Source organism: Ilyonectria robusta (genome assembly GCF_021365365.1).
Source record: "Ilyonectria robusta strain PMI_751 chromosome Unknown BGZ61scaffold_6, whole genome shotgun sequence".
Classification (NCBI taxonomy): Eukaryota; Fungi; Ascomycota; class Sordariomycetes; order Hypocreales; family Nectriaceae; genus Ilyonectria; species Ilyonectria robusta.
The window spans coordinates 803,265-820,205 of record NW_025764440.1 but is presented as its reverse complement, the minus strand read 5'-3'; the positions used below and the strand labels follow the sequence as shown (position 1 = coordinate 820,205).

At 52.1% G+C, this 16,941-nt stretch overlaps 6 protein-coding genes across 6 annotated transcripts; 2 read left to right on the top strand and 4 right to left on the bottom strand.

Moving 5' to 3' along the window:
• Positions 1–669: 669 nt before the first annotated feature.
• BGZ61DRAFT_447607 (uncharacterized protein) lies at positions 670–3,841 on the bottom strand. Its single transcript, XM_046245372.1, has 10 exons — positions 3,648–3,841; positions 3,399–3,521; positions 3,266–3,339; positions 3,014–3,214; positions 2,419–2,966; positions 2,244–2,368; positions 2,039–2,187; positions 1,807–1,985; positions 1,576–1,756; positions 670–1,524 (listed from the first exon to the last, which is right to left on the bottom strand). Exons 1-10 carry the CDS (start codon positions 3,722–3,724, stop codon positions 878–880), a joined length of 2,304 nt encoding a protein of 767 aa, XP_046106735.1. The 5' UTR covers positions 3,725–3,841; the 3' UTR covers positions 670–877.
• A 352-nt stretch (positions 3,842–4,193) lies between these two features.
• On the bottom strand, positions 4,194–7,689 carry BGZ61DRAFT_416336 (fungal-specific transcription factor domain-containing protein). Its single transcript, XM_046243385.1, has 2 exons — positions 7,406–7,689; positions 4,194–7,357 (listed from the first exon to the last, which is right to left on the bottom strand). The coding sequence occupies exons 1-2, from the start codon at positions 7,527–7,529 to the stop codon at positions 4,431–4,433; spliced, it is 3,051 nt and encodes a 1,016-aa protein (XP_046106734.1). The 5' UTR covers positions 7,530–7,689; the 3' UTR covers positions 4,194–4,430.
• Positions 7,690–8,764: 1,075 nt separating this feature from the next.
• BGZ61DRAFT_347392 (uncharacterized protein) lies at positions 8,765–10,165 on the top strand (the record flags this gene model as incomplete). The annotated part of the gene is made up of 5 exons (XM_046239966.1): positions 8,765–8,914; positions 8,977–9,081; positions 9,132–9,514; positions 9,570–9,634; positions 9,687–10,165. 5 exons carry the CDS (start codon positions 8,765–8,767, stop codon positions 10,163–10,165), a joined length of 1,182 nt encoding a protein of 393 aa, XP_046106733.1.
• A 731-nt stretch (positions 10,166–10,896) lies between these two features.
• On the top strand, positions 10,897–12,619 carry BGZ61DRAFT_530388 (TAP-like protein-domain-containing protein; the record flags this gene model as incomplete). Its single annotated transcript, XM_046253557.1, has 6 exons — positions 10,897–11,084; positions 11,138–11,179; positions 11,236–11,495; positions 11,544–11,655; positions 11,725–12,391; positions 12,449–12,619. 6 exons carry the CDS (start codon positions 10,897–10,899, stop codon positions 12,617–12,619), a joined length of 1,440 nt encoding a protein of 479 aa, XP_046106732.1.
• Positions 12,620–12,695: 76 nt separating this feature from the next.
• On the bottom strand, positions 12,696–14,325 carry BGZ61DRAFT_447600 (uncharacterized protein). The gene is made up of 2 exons (XM_046245371.1): positions 14,002–14,325; positions 12,696–13,925 (listed from the first exon to the last, which is right to left on the bottom strand). The coding sequence occupies exons 1-2, from the start codon at positions 14,068–14,070 to the stop codon at positions 12,765–12,767; spliced, it is 1,230 nt and encodes a 409-aa protein (XP_046106731.1). The 5' UTR covers positions 14,071–14,325; the 3' UTR covers positions 12,696–12,764.
• A 121-nt stretch (positions 14,326–14,446) lies between these two features.
• Positions 14,447–16,217, bottom strand: BGZ61DRAFT_447598 (batten's disease protein Cln3). Its single transcript, XM_046245370.1, has 2 exons — positions 15,780–16,217; positions 14,447–15,711 (listed from the first exon to the last, which is right to left on the bottom strand). The coding sequence occupies exons 1-2, from the start codon at positions 15,919–15,921 to the stop codon at positions 14,543–14,545; spliced, it is 1,311 nt and encodes a 436-aa protein (XP_046106730.1). The 5' UTR covers positions 15,922–16,217; the 3' UTR covers positions 14,447–14,542.
• Positions 16,218–16,941: the final 724 nt, after the last annotated feature.

Genomic DNA, 16,941 nt, shown 5'->3' with positions numbered 1-16,941 from the left:
TATGATGGACCGGGGTCACCGTGTCACGTCGAACCACCTCTGAAGAGTTGAGCCGGGCTTGAGTGGACAACGAGAAGACGAAGACCCGAAGGAACGGGTAGGAGATATCTCTAGCGCCTGGGTGTGCATTTTGCCTATTTTACACGGCAGCCGGGCATGGCGGCCGACGGTTAGCAACTAGCACGACCCACCGGTTTTAGCTTGTCATGAGGCTAGGAAGCTGGAGGTGGGTTTCGTCCTACCAACACAGCATTGGCAAGAAGTGGAGGATTTCGTCCTGGAAAGCGAAGGTTTATCTCATCTTCGTTCCTATCATTTCTGAATCAGTCTAGGAGAAGAAAATGCGCTCAAAATGGAGCTCACGTGATACCAACAGGAGGATTTTAGGGTAATTTACATCGCGGCCTGCCGAAGCCCAGCCACGTCACCCTGCCACCACCTCTGCCTACCTATCGAGCCGTTCTCCGCCATACTATCATGACCACCAGCCATCATGCCACCTCCACAAGTCTTCTCTGCCGAGCTCATCACAAGACTCACCTGCACTAAAGAGGTTGAACTCACCCAAGAACCTTGCTCGAGCTGTCATAAATTTAGTGCTTTGTATGGCTCCGCTCGTTGACAGGCCGAGAATGAAGTTAGTGTTGCACTTAAGACGTTAATTCCCCATATAATGTGAGTTTTCTGGTGAGTTTTCTGGTGAGTTTTCTGGTGAGTTTTCTGGTGAGTTTTCTGTTGATAGAATTATTTTGGGCCATACGTAAGCCGGAATCAATATGTGATATCAAGAAAAAGGACCACGAATCTACTTTTGCATCGTTGAGGATACTTTCTGACCAATATCCAAACGCCATTTTTGCAACACTTTTTACCACGCTTAAACATCCTGGATGTGCCGGCCCAATTCGGCAAAACCACCCATTTCCTCTCCTGTGAGGCTCCAATCGGCATTGTTATACATTGAGAAGTAGCACTTGTAGTACTCATCTGGTGAGATGTCTACCATTGACACATCCTGGTAGATGTTCTCACCCCTGTTATCCGTTGGAGGAATCCAGATGTGCGCAAAATTGTCCCACAGGTCTGGTTCGAGTTGCATGTCTTGGCCTGGAGTCTCGTCTAGTCGCAGTTGCTGGCCTTGCGCCGAGTTTTCAAGACCGCCTAGTTGGTCTCCCGTTTCCAGGTTTCGATGGTTTCCTGGGGTTGCAGCTGTGCCATTGAGAACATTATAGTTGTTGAAGTTCCCATTGGAGCCATCACCCGTGTTGGGAGAGTTGTTCATCGCCTGAAGGGACTGGATTTTGTGAGACATGAGTCTGCAAATGCCTCTCAAGTCTTTTATCCTCTGAGCAGCATGTTTGCTCCCGTTGTCGGCGAGGTACTGCATGGTTTCCAAAGCATCTGGAAGGCCGGGAGATGGGCTAAATTTCTGGCCATCGTCACAAACCGAGTCTAAAATCGCAACCAGAATCATGATGAAAGATGACGAGCAAACCGCGTCGAAATCAAAGAAACCATGAATCGCTAGAATCGGTTAACAAACGGATTTAAAATAAGATAGCGGGTGGATCATACCGAGGATATTTCGATTTCGAAGGGAACAAACGACCTTCAACAACCTCCGAGCCGCTTCTGAACAGGTCCTTGATAGTCTTTCGAGTTGCGAGGTATTCTGACCTGGACTACTTGGACCCTCGCCTCGAAGAACAAGTTTTGCCATATGTAGCATAATAGGCCGAAGAGTGAGAAGCGTAGCCTAATTCAAATTATCAGAATCTTCTCTGGAGTAATGAGGTGTGATAATACCTGATAAAGCATGAGATGTAGGGATCCCGTCGTTCTTAAGCATAGATCAGGGCCCATGCCCTGAAAATCTTTGGCTGTATCGGATGGGATCTCCTGTGATATCTCATATAGGGATTTCACAATCTCCTGGACGTTTGGAACAAAGGTGTCCTCGGTATGAAGGTCTGGACCGTAAAGAACTAATCATATGATCTTTAGCCAATACTCAAGTCGAGTTGGAAGAAGCACGTACCCGATAAGATCCGACCAGTGACTCTAGCGATCTTGATGTTAATGCATATAGGACCTGCGGGTGCGAACCCAGGAGAGTTCGTTGGTAGTTCAACATCGATCGACTGATCTCTGATGCCAGACGGATTCCCAGTTGCAGCTGCTAATCGCCTATGATTGAGATATGAGTCAGCTCAACGCCGGGGTTTCAAACAGGGAAGCCATACCTTTCCTGCATGTAAATCGTCCAAAAGAGACGAGTCAAATGCACCTTTTCGGACTTCATCAAATGCTTGGTTCCAGAAACCTGATGGTACTTGTGTGAAATTGCTAATCGCAATGCGGTGCTTATCTAGCCGCCCTGTTAGCAACTGACACTGAGAGGTCGAAGGTAGAACTCACATAAAGGTAGGCTTCTTCCCTCTTGTGGAAGTTCTGCAGGTAAATTGCGAACAAGCCAAAAATTTCCACGCCAATTTTCCCATACGAGTGCATCTCGCTGAGCGTTGGTAGGTTCTTGTGGACGTAGTCGAATAGCTCGATCCCAGAGAACTCACCGTTCCCTTCGGGGTTGGCATCGAAAAGGGTGCCGATCGCAATCACCAACATCATCTCCAGGCACCAAGGGGAAGCGAGTTGGTTCGGGTCATCTCTGTTGGCGTAGAAGACCCATAACCGGTCTGAAAAATCCCGCGCATCTATGTGATGCTGAGTGTGTCCAATATAGAACATGGCAGTCTCTAAAAGTCTTTGAGCTTCCTGGTGCGAGGGTAGATTTGGGAAATCTTGGCTGGAGATCCGCAACGGAGCAGGGTCCATGGTTGGTTCCTTAGCTTGGTTGGATGATGGAGTCCTGGAGGATTTGCTGCCATCACCTTGGGGTGACAAAAGATCTTGTACCATGGATGAAAAATTACGACTGGAACTCATAGACGCAGGAACGGGGATGGCTATCAAAGTCAGCAATCAGAACGATATTCATGTGAAGGGTACGAACTTGAAGCCGGCGATGACTGCGTTGGGCCATTCCTCATTGAAGGGGCAGAGAAGCTGGGAGAGGGACCATGTAAGATGGGTGATCTTGGCGGTGTATTGCCTCGCCCAGGGTCTGTCTGTGGCGATAGTTGGGGGCGCTGCGACAACGGTACCGTCTGGGTGATAGCTGGTGCACTTGCGGCGGCACCTTGAGGAGAATCATCTGCTTGTCGTTAGTTTCCATATATTAAGTCAAGTGTCAGTACGAATTTACCTTGAGTGTTTGATGTTGTGTTCTTGTCGACATTTTCGTACTGGGCCAGACGACTTTCAAGTTCCTCAACCCGACTATCACGTTTACTAAGCTTAGGAGAGAGCTAGGATAGAATGAGAATGCAAGTACTCACCTGGCTAGGAACACCCTCTTGGGGCATTGTCCACGAATAATGCAGTCCAAACCGCGCTTGACGCAGTACTGGCAGGGGCTGGTTCCAGAGCATCTGACCTTCTTCTTGCGGCATGTGAGACAACTACCCAACGTTAGCTATTGTCCAAGAGCTCAGTTAGATAATGCTGCTGCGGGCCCCGAGCTTGTCCCAACCACAAGCCTGTACTTGGGACCAAGGCAATGATTTGTGCAAGAGGACTCCACTCACGCCGAGGATGCTTTGCGCACATCCTTTCTTCCGGCCGTTAAATTTGGCAATCTCACTCGGTCCAATCCGGGAGCCATAGTTTCGGAGGGTAACTGGATTTTGGAGCCTTGTGTCTCGGTCTGCAATATCTCCAGGACAGTCAAGAAAAACCTGCCAGGGTGCTCTTGAGGAAAGAATTGTCGGGAGGGGATCCGAGGATCGCGGAGTCAGAAGAACTTTCGGTAAATCGCTCCGGTCTAGGCTTAACCGGCTTGTGCGCCGATCACGTGGGCTGCTGCCAGATAACGAAGCGGGCGTAGAGTGTGCTAGCGGGTGGCTTCCCACGGCTTTGCGCTGACTCGGGCCGCGGCGGTCGCGCTCCCGTTATTCGGAACCGCGCACCGCATTTCGGAGCTTCTCCGAGCTCGGAGCACGCAACTCAATAGCGGCCACATCAAATAGGAAGAATGATCCGGTGATACTTGGTCTTCGTTATCAATCCTCCACGGGCTTTCCACTTATTTTGAGGCTATGTTTGACGTTTACAGTCGCCTACCGATGTATAAAAACATCGAGTATCTATGCGCTCGGTCTCTCATCCGATTAAATTCCTCAGTCCCTCTGTGGCCCTGCAGCTCGGCGTTGGAACAATTTGATTGAGATGCTTTCGAATCGCTAAAGAAAAATGCATTGCCGCTATGATCTACTATACATAATTACAGGGCTCATCGCTCACATCTTGGACCCATCCAACAAGCGCTGGCAACTAGGGGACCATCATACAAAACCTTACCTCCTGTACTTTCACATCCTCGGTTCTCCCGAGTGTTTCATCATTGACGCCGCCATTTTCAGTCTATGCCTTGCCTCAGATAGAAGCTCCCACCGTGTTGTTGACAAAGCCTCGTCAACAACGCTCAAGAGACCTATTATCTTGTTGCGGTTTCCGACGACTCCTGCTTGGTTTTGGTGCAAATGAAACGCTTTGATCGAGTTGATCGTCGGTGGAATCATGATTTGGAGATATGTCTTGAGATCTTCGTGACGATCACGCTTCACGCTTTCAAAATCGGATCCCATCGACAAGGAAGTACCTTCGAGCGAGGGCGGTTGAGGAACCTCATTAGTGCTCGTTGCTGGTGTCGCGCCTTGGCCGAGTGAGGTTGAAGATGACTGAATACTTGGTTCCACAGTCATTTGCGGCACCGAGAAGTTATTAGACGGATACTGTAGGTTCTCGGGGAACGGGTCAAGGTCTCCATCTTGCACGAAACCATAGGCCCAGAGCACCAAGGACGCGTAGTACAAAGCCCAGGCTCTGTTCAAGAGATTGTCATTCCCGGCATCGTATGTGGGATACGGAGGTGGGTTGAAGTTTGATGACATTCCATTGGGGTCACCTAGAGCGTTTCGTCGTGGATCTTCTTGTAGGAGAATAAGCTTGATCAACTGGAGGGCATGGTAAACACCACCGATCGCGCCGGGGGACGCGACCCATTCCTTGATCTTTGCTTCCGTTCGCCTCCAATCGAGGGAAGAGACAGTGCGTCCAAGAATTTGAGGAACACCGGCGAAAATACAGAGCTCTGGCATGCTGATGTAAACAGTAATATGCCCCAAGTGATAGAGCACAGTCCCAAGAGTTTGGAAAGCATCCCCATCGTCACTGCCACCTCTGCTGCTCAACCCTAACCTCTGCCAGTCAAAGGCAGCGTGTCGAACATGGGCGATGCCATCATCGTAGTCTTTTTTCCACCAATCAAACGCTCTCAGTAGCTTTGGTCGCCATCGCTCCTGAACTCCAGGAATAGTGTCCGTACCGAGAGTGGATCGATCGAGGTCTCTCTGGTGCATCTGCCAAGTTACTGATAATAGTGCAGCGAGCAACGCAATTCTTCCAAAGGGACTTGTTCGCACTTTTTGACCGTTGAGCGTCCTTTGCAGTCCGTCAAGGAACGAGATTGGAGTGACGCCATTGGCATAAAGACTGGACTCGACACAGCCAATCTCCGATGGTGAGTCTGATGACCACAAGGTGTTGTCACAAGGCAGAGGAAGCTTGATTTCGTGGATTACAAGTGTCGGGGTGTGTCCAAACAAGGCAGCATGGGTAGCATCAATGATGAATGCAGCAATCGCCGCCCGGCGTGTGGCCTCTTGCGCAATCCAATGATCCCACCATTTCTCGGGTGATGATGGATCAAACTGCGGGCGACTTGATGTAGGCGGATGCCTTATAGGTTGGCCTAGCTTTGGGCTGAGAAGAGGACTTGGGACTCGTGACGCGTACGACGATTGCTTCCCCGTTAGAGCGCTTCCTCGCCGCATGAGAGAGAGGGTGGTGGGGAAATAGATGTGGGCGCGTTCGTGAAGGACGCGAGTTGCATTCAGCTTCTCGTACACTTCGAGGATGAGAAGCGTTTGTATGACCCATAACTTGGCTGGTGGGTGAGAATCTGCGTGCATGAACACTTGCCATCGGAGGTTCCAGGATACAAAGGTGGTGAACTTTGAAATTTTGTCCGTCATGTCAGAGGGCCCATTCTTCTTTTCCAGCATAGATGCTCCCATTAGTAATACAGCGAGCAAGAGAAAGTCGTGTGCTGTTTCCGGCACAAAAGTTGGCTTGTGGAGAATCGGCAATTGGTCGTGAAAGTTGTCCCAGTACGAATCGATGTACTTTTGTACATTCAGCAAACTTAACACGTGTGTATCGGCTTCGCTGTCGCTTCCAAAAATCTCATTCTTCATGTCTGTCGCTGACTTGGTTCCTTGGGAGCCAATTTCGTTGAACCGTTGGATCATGTACTGAAGCAGGGACTGGCGTTTGTGCTCCGACAATCCCGTCTTCCCCAGCTGTGCAACATCTGCCATTGTGGTGGCCATTGGAATTGTCTCCGACTGGAACCAAAGGTTCATTGGTTCCATAAATGAGCCGCCCATAATGTTCGGCTGGGTTGGATATTCAGGGCAGAGTTGACCAAAGTTGTTGGAATATCCTCCCATTCCTCCCAAGGAACTCCCGGGAACAAAGGAGTACCCAGAACCGATGCCACCTTGTCCGTTGAACAGCCAAGAGGTAAATTCGTCCGTACTTGAGGGGGAAACACCAAACGGCTGGTCTTCGAGAAGCTGTTCGGCGCTGGTGGCGGGAAGCCCGCCCTGCAGCACGAAGGATTGGTTTCTCGCGCGCTCCGGCCTCGTCGGCATTCCGGGACTCTGTATCGTCATTGGCATGTCGGTGCCTTGCATCTGATCCATCCGAAACGGGACACTCCCCATAGGCTGTTTGTCTGGCGATATGGACGATTCCCTGCTTCGAAATTGCCTCTGGTCGGCGAAATGGCCAAGAGCATCGGTCATGTCGTTGCCATTCTCGTGCTGCCCTGAGCCTCCGACCGCCTCTGACTGCAGGCCTAATTCGTCCGCCTCACCATGGCCATCACCTAACGATAGACCATGCTTGCTCGGATTTCCCTCTTTGCCTGGAGTCTCCCTGGCCTCATCTTGGGTGTCACTCCAGGCTGATCCATCCTCACTAAACGAGTACCGGTGTCTCGGCATTTTCGAGAACTCCCGCTGAGACGTGCTGGGCCTCTGAGACAAACGGCCGTTGCCATATTGCTGAATCTGTCGCTCATGTCTCAATTTGTGGCGGGCGTAAAGATCCTTTCTCACAAAGGAGAATGAGCATCCGGGATAGTCGCAGTAGTAAATCTCCTTGGGCGAATCTGCAGCGCGTCAGCAGGGCTGATGTCGTGACCACGGGTCTAACCTACGGTTTAGCTGATGCCTTTGGAGGTGCTCGGCCCGAGAATACGTCCGTCCGCAGCCCTCGTGGGTGCATTGGAACTCCTTGCATGAGGCCTTGCGGCGTTTATGACGCGGGGGCGATGAGGCCATCGTGGTGTGAGAGCGCCGCCACTCAGGCGAGGGGGCCAGGAACGCTGCAGTCCTCCAGATCCCTGTGGCCCAAGCCACGTTCGCAGACTCCGGATGTCTTCGTCTTGGAGAAGTCCGAGTTGGTAGTTGGAAGCGGGGAGTTTTTCCGGCTGCAATCTCGACGCATCGGGGATGAAGAATACGGGGTTGGACTCCTGGGTCAGCTGATCAACAAGTTTATAGCGTGGAATCCCCGCATCCTACTCCACTTTCCCCAATAACGGCCACAACCGGCCAAATGCGGGGATGGCTGAGCATTGATCTAGGGTAGGAGCTGTGCCACGGTCCACTCAGTGAAGTGTTCATCCACCTCGACATCATGCTTCGGGTCCAAGCGTTGGAAACTATTATGCCATGCAGGATGCCTTGCCGTCATTGATGGATAGATAAAGAGGTCCACTTGGCCTTGCGATCTCACCCATCTATTGAACTTTCATAGAACGCCATGCAGCCTCTCTGGGGTTCCTGCCTGTCCTCAGCCGCACCACCCACCAAATCCCGCCTTGTCTTCCCATCAATCGAGCGGTGGAATCAGCCCTGACTAGTAATTAGTGTGCATGACGACCTGTCAATAAGAAACCCATGTTCCTAACTCCGATAGTTCATCCACACTCCTGCACCCCAGAGTTTTGCGCACTAGCCCATTGCTACATAATCACAAACCTACGGGCCGGGGTAGAAGCCCAGTCATGTAGTATTTCCCCAGAAGAGTAGACCACTCCGCCGGGGCTTAAACATTTCACAATTAGCCGAGTCCACTCGAACCTTGCCTTCGCCGGAAAACTTACCAAAACAACGTCCCGACAGCCCGGTTTGATGGTATGCCGGCGGGCCGAGGTACTACCAGTGTCAAAGTAGTAGGGCATGGCAATAAATTTGGTTATGTCCGCTAATCCGGGGAAGATTCGTTCCGGTGACTGTCAGCAGAAATATCAAATAGAATCAGTCGATAGAATAAAGGGGAAATGTGTGGCTGACTTGCGCGGGTGGATTGCCCTGGAAGGGTCTCACACCCGCGAAGGACGGAGACAGGCAAGGGCCGAGCATATCTGATGGCATTTAAATAAACGCCAGGTGCCCTGGTTTCTGGCCTCTCTCTGCTTCATCTTTAGAAATTCATGGCTGTATCGTTGGATGTCGACGCCCCATCTTACTTATTATCGTACGTTCCCTAGACGTTCCGGGCTCCATCAACGATGGCTGTTCCCAACCGAGGCCCGGAGATCCAGGCCGCTTGCTACACACTGCTGGTGACCGCCGTGACTTCGACCCTGCTCCGATGCTATGTGAGGGCTCGTATGGTCAAGAATTTTGGACTCGACGATTGGTTTATGGTGGCTGCCCTTGTATGCTGTTCGATCTCTTCTCAACTAGCAATGCCGGGGAAGGTGCTGACCTTTTGCTCCAGACAACGTTCACCCTTTTCGTAATCTTTACACTTGTCGGAGTCCAGCATGGTACTGGCCATCACCGCTCGGATCTTAGCGATGCAGACTTTGAGATCGGCATGAAGGTACGGCCCTCCATAGAATACCTTGATAATGAGATGCTGACGCCGATTAGGTTTGGTGGTTTTGCTATATTTGGTATATAATTACGATGATTATGTCTAAACTCTCCATCGGCTATTTCCTCCTCCGAATCACGGTTAAAAAGATTCATAAATTCATTGTCTACGGCGCTATGATGGCCTCGGTCATAATGGGAACCGCGTTCCTCTTTGTTACTCTCTTCCAGTGTCGCCCGATTTCATTCTTCTGGAACAAAGACCTGTCGGGAACTTGCGTCGACATTGACGTTATCATAGCTCTTACATACTTGTATAGTACTGTCAGCCTGGTATCAGACCTTACTTACGCGATCCTACCTATGTTTCTTATCTGGAATCTGAATATGGATTTGAAGAGCAAAATTGCTCTAGTACCTATCATGACGATGGCCTGCGTGTTCGTCCCTCATCCCACCCCATCAGTGCATTGCTGAGTTCTCATATGAAAATAGGGCGAGCGCAGCTGTGGCAGTACGACTTCCATACGTGAAAGACTTTAGAGACCCTGACTTCCTGTGTAAGTTCCCTCCCGCTTAAGCTGATAGGTGACAACCCTAACGCGTGTAAAGGGTCAACGGTTGATCTTGCGGTTTGGTCGGCGGCGGAACAAGGTCTGGCCGTTGCAGCAGGGAGCTTCGCTACACTCCGACCGTTACTTCGAGCCATTAGCCGAAAGCTAGGTCTATCATCAACGGGACCTTCCGAGATTCAGGATTCAGAGCGCGCAGCAGCCTCAAGATTTGGCGGACATTTGAGCCATGCGACGGGTTACGGCAACCCGCAGCAAGGGCCCTTTAGCCTTACTACCTTTGCGTGTCATGGTGATGATGAGTACACTGAAGCGGGCGGCGAGGCCGGCGACTCTGGGAGTGGCCAAACGGACAAGTCTTCAATGGAGAAGGGCGCTTCTGGCTGGAGCTCACGACGGCCAACGAGCAATGAAAGCGAGGAGGAATTGACGGGGCCTGGGCATGAGGGACGAACCGGCAACAGTCGACCGTCTATTAAAATTACAACCACCCTTCGAATGGAAGAACACAGGGTGTAATATCAATTGTGTTACATGCTGGAAGAAAAAGGAGCCGGAAATGTTTGATAACGTTGGTTAGCGTTGGATCTGGTATATGAAGAGACGAAAGAAGACGATGCGATGCACACATTCTGTATTTATTTCATGAAGAGAATTTTGTCACGTAAGGAGTACTGGAGAAAACCGCGAAGTTAATAAAGAACAGATATTTGCCTTCAAGTTGACAGGCAGGTATTATGTTGGTGCATAGTGCATACAGAGCAAATTGAGTCGTGACAACAGGACGTTTGAGGAAATGTCCGGGAGGCTCCACCGAGCGCTCCATGAGTCCCTTTTCAGACAAGTGGAGGACCAACTCGCTGACAGCAACCCCGCAACGCATTAATTCATCACAGCGCCCCATGTTACCTAAATCAGCAAAGATTGGCATTGCCCAGCACCGCACGTTCAGTGCTGTAGAACTGCGCTATACTTCAGCTTTTGCGATCTTGGCTCCTTCGTTTCATACACGTACACAGGTTCGCACGGTAGATTCAACGCAATTATATAAGTACAAAATCATGGTTGCTTTATTTCTTGATCTAATACCTATTCACGACCTGTATTGTCTCATAATGGCCATATTTTCGCCTCTTCGCTTGTCTCAGCTTCTTCTCCCCGTAGCTGCCACGCCGGTTGGACTACAACATCCCATCCATCATGGAATCACTTGGAGACCGTGTGGCCTCGGATTGAACGAAACGGCCCCCATGTCATGTGGAAGCCTCGCTGTACCTCTCGATTACACAGATACGTCCTCAAATAAAAAGCTCATGCTGGAGCTCCTGAAGGTCGATGCCGTGAATAGCCCATCCAGAGGGAGCATCTTGTTCAACTTCGGAGGCCCTGGGGCGTCTGGAAAAGCAGATCTTGCGTATTTTGCTGGTATGCTATTAGGGTAAGAAGGCTGTACGATCTATACTCTGAACAGAAGACTGACAACCACAACAGAGCTACTGGTGGCCAACATGATCTCGTGACATTTGTTCCACGGTTCGTTCACCAAACACCCAGAATTTGAAAATTCACTGACAAGGAGTGTAATATAGAGGCACTGGTGACACTCTCACATTTTCCTGCTACGACAGTACGGAACAGAGGATATTCGCTGCCCTATCAAATCCAGTCCTCTCTGGCAACGCATCCGACACTGCCTTGGGCAGGATCTGGGCCGACAGCCAGGTCTTCTCTCAGACTTGCTACACTTCTCAAAACAAGACCGGAGACCTTGTAGGCACGGCCTTTGCAGCAAGGGACATGATGCAAATCGTCGATGCTTTGGAGGAGGATGGCCTACTGAGGTTTTGGGGTAAGCATCATTTATATTGCTGCCTGGTTTTAAACTAACACATGGCAGGTATTTCTTACGGTACGGTATTGGGAGCAACTACGGCTGCAATGTTCCCAGAGAGAATGGACAAGGTGATCCTCGATGGAGTAGTGAATCCGTTCGAGTATTATTCTAACCAGTAAGTGATGCGCCCTTTCCCCTTTGACCATGAGTATAGGACTTTACAGCTACTGACGTATCTATCAAGGGAGGTGGAGCTATACAAAGATACCGACAAGACCTTCTACGGCTTCTGTACCGGCTGTGTCGCCAACCCCGATAAATGCGTGTTGGCAAAGGAAAACATGACCGCCGCAGAACTCGAAGCCAAGGTTTACGCATTTTTTGAGGACCTGAAATACAACCCCATCGTCATCCCGGATCCCACCGCAAGCTACGTCCTAGATTACAGCACGGTCAAGCCGCTGATGCACCGCCAACTCTACGCCCCCCAGGCATGGCCGTCTGCGGCCATTGTTCTGAACGCCTTGATGACTCGAGACATTGAGACAATTGCTGCCATCGTTGCCGAATTGGCAGCCACCCCGGCGATGCTGGACGCCGAGGCCCAGTTTGGCATCAAGTGCGGCGACACTTTCGGACAGACGTCCAACATCAGCGACATCCTCCCCATCGTCCACGCAAGACACGAAGCCAGCCGCTACGTAGGCGACACGGGAGATATCGTGCCAATGAGGTGTGCTCAGTGGAAGATCCCGGCCAAGGAGCGGTACAGCGGCGACTTTCGCGTCAAGACGAAGAACCCGATGCTGGTCATCGGCAACACCTACGACCCCGCGACGCCGCTCGCCTCAGCACGGAACGTCAGCGAGACGTTTGAGGGCAGTGTTTTGCTGCAGCAGGATGGATACGGCGTGAGTTTACCCCGGTGCGCAGTAACCTGGGATTGATGGCTGACTTTGGTGGTGTAGCATTCCTCCATCCTGCAGGCATCGTTGTGTACGGCGAAGACTGTGAGGGCTTATTTTGTTGACGGCAAGCTCCCTGATACCGATACGATTTGTGACGTTGATATTCCTCTGTTTTCGGGCTCCGATGGGTGGGACGCGGTCCTGGAGCAACTTGCTGCAGACGAAGAGTAATGGGGATGGATGATCCAAACGTGCGCAAGGCATCGGGGATGTGAACTCGACACAATTCGTTACTGTACATAGACTTAGTTAGAAGCGGGACTTCGAGCTGAATTAATGAGATGGGTATTTGTTTTGTATAAATCCATGGCTATTTTTAGTCCTGGTCCATCGTATCGTCAAATGGTGGCAACCCAACCTCCTCCCTCGCCCAGGCGACCCCGTCGCGCAACTCCTCTGTCCCCGAAAGCGGTGCAATTTGCGACTGAAGAAGCATCTCTGAAATTTCTTGCACCATTCTTGCGCCGATGGTCTTGGCCCACCAGATGGTCTTGCCGAGGTGGTGAAGCAGCACGCCCCAATGCATCATCAGGAACAGAGCGATGGGCTCCGAGCTCTTCAACTCGCCTGCGAACCCCTGCCCGGCGAGGCCAGGGAACGCAATGCAAATTCCCTTGATCAGTTCCTTTGAATCCTCAACGTAGCACATGCGAAGCGCAGAGACGGTGGTTCGATACATCTGGACTCGAATCAAGGCCGCTTCTCGAGCGTCTGCGTCGTGCTCCCCGGGAACATGAACACCCTTGTCGACGATTTCGTTCGCCCGCGTCAGGGCGGCCTCGATTTTGCTTGGTAATGGACCGGTGGGAGCACTGTTCAGTGACTCGAGTCCGGCCTTCATCGGAGCAACAGCTTCCGGATCTGCCATCAACAGATCGATGTTCTCGACAACAATGGCAGCGCCCCCTACGAGGAGGTCGAACAGGGCCATCATGCGGACCATGATGCTCTGGGGCGCATCGTCACCAGCCATGCTTTCGCATTGGGGTATTGCCATGTTGATCAGCACGGCTATGGACGAGAAGACGTACACGGACTTGATGTTTTCCGGGGTGATTCTGTTGAGCTCTGTTCGGTACAACCTACTCGCCCTGTCGTAGTATTCCAACGCCAGCTTGACGTAGACCTTCGGGTCGTCCTCTAACACAGCGCCACCGCACAAGGCGATTTCAAAGGCCGAAAGGCAAAACACACCATTGAGCAAGAATTCATGCTTGAGACCCCACCGCGGAATGCCCACTTGGATCCAGTGTTGATCTTCGGGGATTGTGCAGAGGCTCTGGTATGTAGACGTTGACCAGCGATGCAGTAGTTCGAGCTCGAATTTCTGCATCGCCTCTGGCGAGAGACCACTGAATGCGCTTTGCGCTCCAGCTGACGACCCATCCTGCGATGATATTGACGGGGGCGTTGGGAATGAGCAGTCTTCCAGGCCTCGGACGAAACAATTGCCGCAGGGAGGGCCTTCCTCATCACACTGCAATACGAGGTGTTAGTCGGCCCAACAAGACGTGAAACATTTCAGCTCCTGGAGGATGTCAATATGATGTCACCTTCACATGTCTTTTTTTGCAGTTCCGACACCCATTCCTCGACTTATTGTGAGGTCTTCGCTTTTGCATCGGGCGTTCTTAGCCTCCTCAAGCTGGGTCGGGGTCTCGTGTCTGCTCGCTCTGGAATCTGTGTCCAGTGATGAAATGAAATCTCGTATAGTCGTTTACAAAGCTAATGGCGGGGGTTATTAAGGAGGAAGGATTCGCTGTCAGCCGTTTGAACTCCACTGCCTCTGGAGGATCGCAGATCCGAAACGCGTGGCTGTGCTCGTGGCTTACCAAATCTGGCGCGGGCCGCCCCGATGATTGATGGCCGCGTCTGGGAGAAACTGTGAGCTGCGAATTTGGATTCTTGGTCTGCATTAACTTAGATGTGTTGACGAGATCCAGACTGGCAGAAATCGATTGTCCAGGTGCATTGGGGGGTTGAGATCAGCGCAGAGAGCTCAGCGGTCGTCCAGGTCAAAGTCGGGTGGTCCAGATGTGGAAGATGACTGATACGGTGATTCATTTTAATACGGATTCTAATAATTTTCCCCTTCTACTTGCTTGTTTGGCACCATCGATGTGTTGCCCCAGCCCCAATATCCCATTTACAAAAACTCGCTTCCAAAATGGACCCCAACAGGCCACCAACCATGGTGCCTGCGGTCTCGCCAGCGCCTACAGCCTGCAGACAGAACTCCTGGTTGATGCCCGGCTCCGAGGTCTTGTCCTCCAAGACATTTCCCATAACAATCATGTAGATGGCGCCTCCCATAAGCCCGGCGCAGAAAGCTAGTAGTCCAATGAGGACGGGTGAGGAGAAGAGGGAGAAGGTGGCGTTGATTAGCACGACGGCTGCTGCGAGCCCTAGGATGGCGAAGGGGGCCTTGGTGCTGCGAGCCCGGAATAGCGGTGTCAGGGTTCGCGAGACAAAGCCGCCCAGCTGAAAGGCGAAGCCATAGGTGGTGAAGTAGGAGAAGAATGTCTCGAAAGCCGGAGAGACTGGCAGGGCGCGGGAGATTCCCGGGAAGATGAGGGTCTGGGTCGCAAATGCGATGAACAAAGGAACCATGTAAGGGCGGACCACGGCTTTGATCAGAGCGACTCGGTTCTCTGTGCTCAACAGGCGAGTGAGCTCCTCTAGAGGATCGAACATTAAGAAGAATGCGCTCTCGGGGCCATCCTCAATATCGTCCTTGCTGCGCTTCCGTTGGGTGTCGGGGTAGTTGACTGGCGCTCCGGGTAGGATGGCGAAGAAGCCCACCAGCATGGCCCCAGTCAAGACGTAGATGAGGTCAATAAAGGTGCGCAGGAAGGCCTCCATCCAGACGGTCAGAACAAAGGGCAGCACCGCGCAGAACAGGGCGCCAGCGCCAACGCCCGCTCCCCAGCCAGCCAGGCCCGCCTTGCCGTAGTAGCGCGTCATGCCGAGGAACGAGACCTCCATGGCCGCGGCGGCGGAGGCGGCCAAGACGGTGGTGAAGATCCTCAATGGCGGCGCGACGTTTGGCGGAGTCACGTTGGTGACGACGGCCACGAGGATCCAGCAGGCGCCGGCGGTGAGCGGTCGCATCCAGTAGGGCACATGGTGGAGGAAGTGCGGGACGACGAGCTTGGTGATGAGGGCGGGGAGGGTTTCGATGAGGATGACGACCCAGCGCGGGTAGGGAATGATGAGGTAGTTGGCGGAGAAGACGATGAAGGGGACGACTGTGTTGACGAGGCCTGTTTTTGCATCTGTCAGTTGGTGTTTCGTTCAGTCGTCTCTTTGGGGTCTTTGTGGATTAACGCACCAAGAATGGCGAAGCCGAGATATGATGGCAGCGTGGTGCCGCAGCATCGGCTCCGTGGAGGAATCATGATGGCAGCCAAGACCGAATCATTGACCCAATCACCAACCAAGGGGCGGGCCAAGGCAAGGCCAAGACCGAGCATGTATATAGGAAAAAAAAGTCGAGAGGATTACAAAGAAGAAGACGAGCAGCAGCGCGGGTCTAAATGTGGTCTAAATGTCGATACGAGCGCATGAGACGAGTCGATCCGGATTCGGGCTAGCTAGTCGCTGGAAGCGCTGCACAGCCATGATGGAATGGGAAGCGGAGGATGGCACGGGCGGGGAAACCGCATCCTTTTAGGGAACTTCAAACGCGGTTGGCACGCAGGTACCGTTTAACCACCTTTAACCTGGCGTTAAGCATCCTGCGGGAGTTGAACGACCGGCATTACGACATGGAGAAGAGCCAACACGGGCTGTTGGGCCCCCCGAAGGATCGTCTCCTAACTTAACCGCCGCGCAGAGCCATGTGGGGGCCACTCCGCCGAGCGTGCGCCGTGGATCCTGGCGGATATGGGTCTTCCTTTCGTGTCTTTTTTTGTCACTTTCTACCTGGGGCTTGACTAACATCTGCACTGGTGTTGGTGTTGGTGCTGGTTCTGGTGTTGGCTCTAGTCCTGGCTCTGGCTTTGGTATCATTGTTGGTCTACCTACCAACCGATATCATGGCAGCCTCTCATGGCAACTCGCCTTTGCACGTGGCCATGTGCTTGGCTCAACCTAGTCGTGTCCACAACATCGGCCGCCGTCACGGTGTCAAATGATTGGTAACCGTCTCAGCCCGGCCGTACACCAAGACCCAGGTTCTGGCTCTTATGTTGCAACCCGCAATTAAACAAGGGCGACTATACCGTCTCCGACATGGCATGGACGGTCTGAGACTGAGATCGCCAGTAACGGGCCAGGTCCCATGATGGCTCAACGCCGCACATGCTCGGTGCCATCCCATACGCGTGTCCTTGTTGACCAATGCCGAAGCAGGAGAGCCTCAATGTATCAATACATTCACCGCAAGACTCAATTGGTTATCTCCCCCGTGGGTCGAACACCAAGTCTTGAAGGAGATGCACCTGCTGGCCTGCCCACCCTCCTGCTTATGATGTGACGTAGCTGTACCGGCG

Coding starts and splice junctions, on each gene's coding strand:
- BGZ61DRAFT_447600 (XM_046245371.1), bottom strand. CDS start 14,070: ATGCAAAAGCGAAGACCTCACAATAAGTCGAGGAATGGGTGTCGGAAC. Junction 13,926..14,001: donor GCAAAAAAAGACATGTGAAG/GTGACATCATAT, acceptor CTCGTATTGCAG/TGTGATGAGGAAGGCCCTCC.
- BGZ61DRAFT_447598 (XM_046245370.1), bottom strand. CDS start 15,921: ATGCTCGGTCTTGGCCTTGCCTTGGCCCGCCCCTTGGTTGGTGATTGG. Junction 15,712..15,779: donor TCTCGGCTTCGCCATTCTTG/GTGCGTTAATCC, acceptor ATGCAAAAACAG/GCCTCGTCAACACAGTCGTC.
- BGZ61DRAFT_447607 (XM_046245372.1), bottom strand. CDS start 3,724: ATGGCTCCCGGATTGGACCGAGTGAGATTGCCAAATTTAACGGCCGGA. Junction 2,967..3,013: donor GCAGTCATCGCCGGCTTCAA/GTTCGTACCCTT, acceptor TGACTTTGATAG/CCATCCCCGTTCCTGCGTCT. Junction 2,188..2,243: donor ACGATTTACATGCAGGAAAG/GTATGGCTTCCC, acceptor TCTCAATCATAG/GCGATTAGCAGCTGCAACTG.
- BGZ61DRAFT_416336 (XM_046243385.1), bottom strand. CDS start 7,529: ATGGCCTCATCGCCCCCGCGTCATAAACGCCGCAAGGCCTCATGCAAG. Junction 7,358..7,405: donor CCAAAGGCATCAGCTAAACC/GTAGGTTAGACC, acceptor GACGCGCTGCAG/ATTCGCCCAAGGAGATTTAC.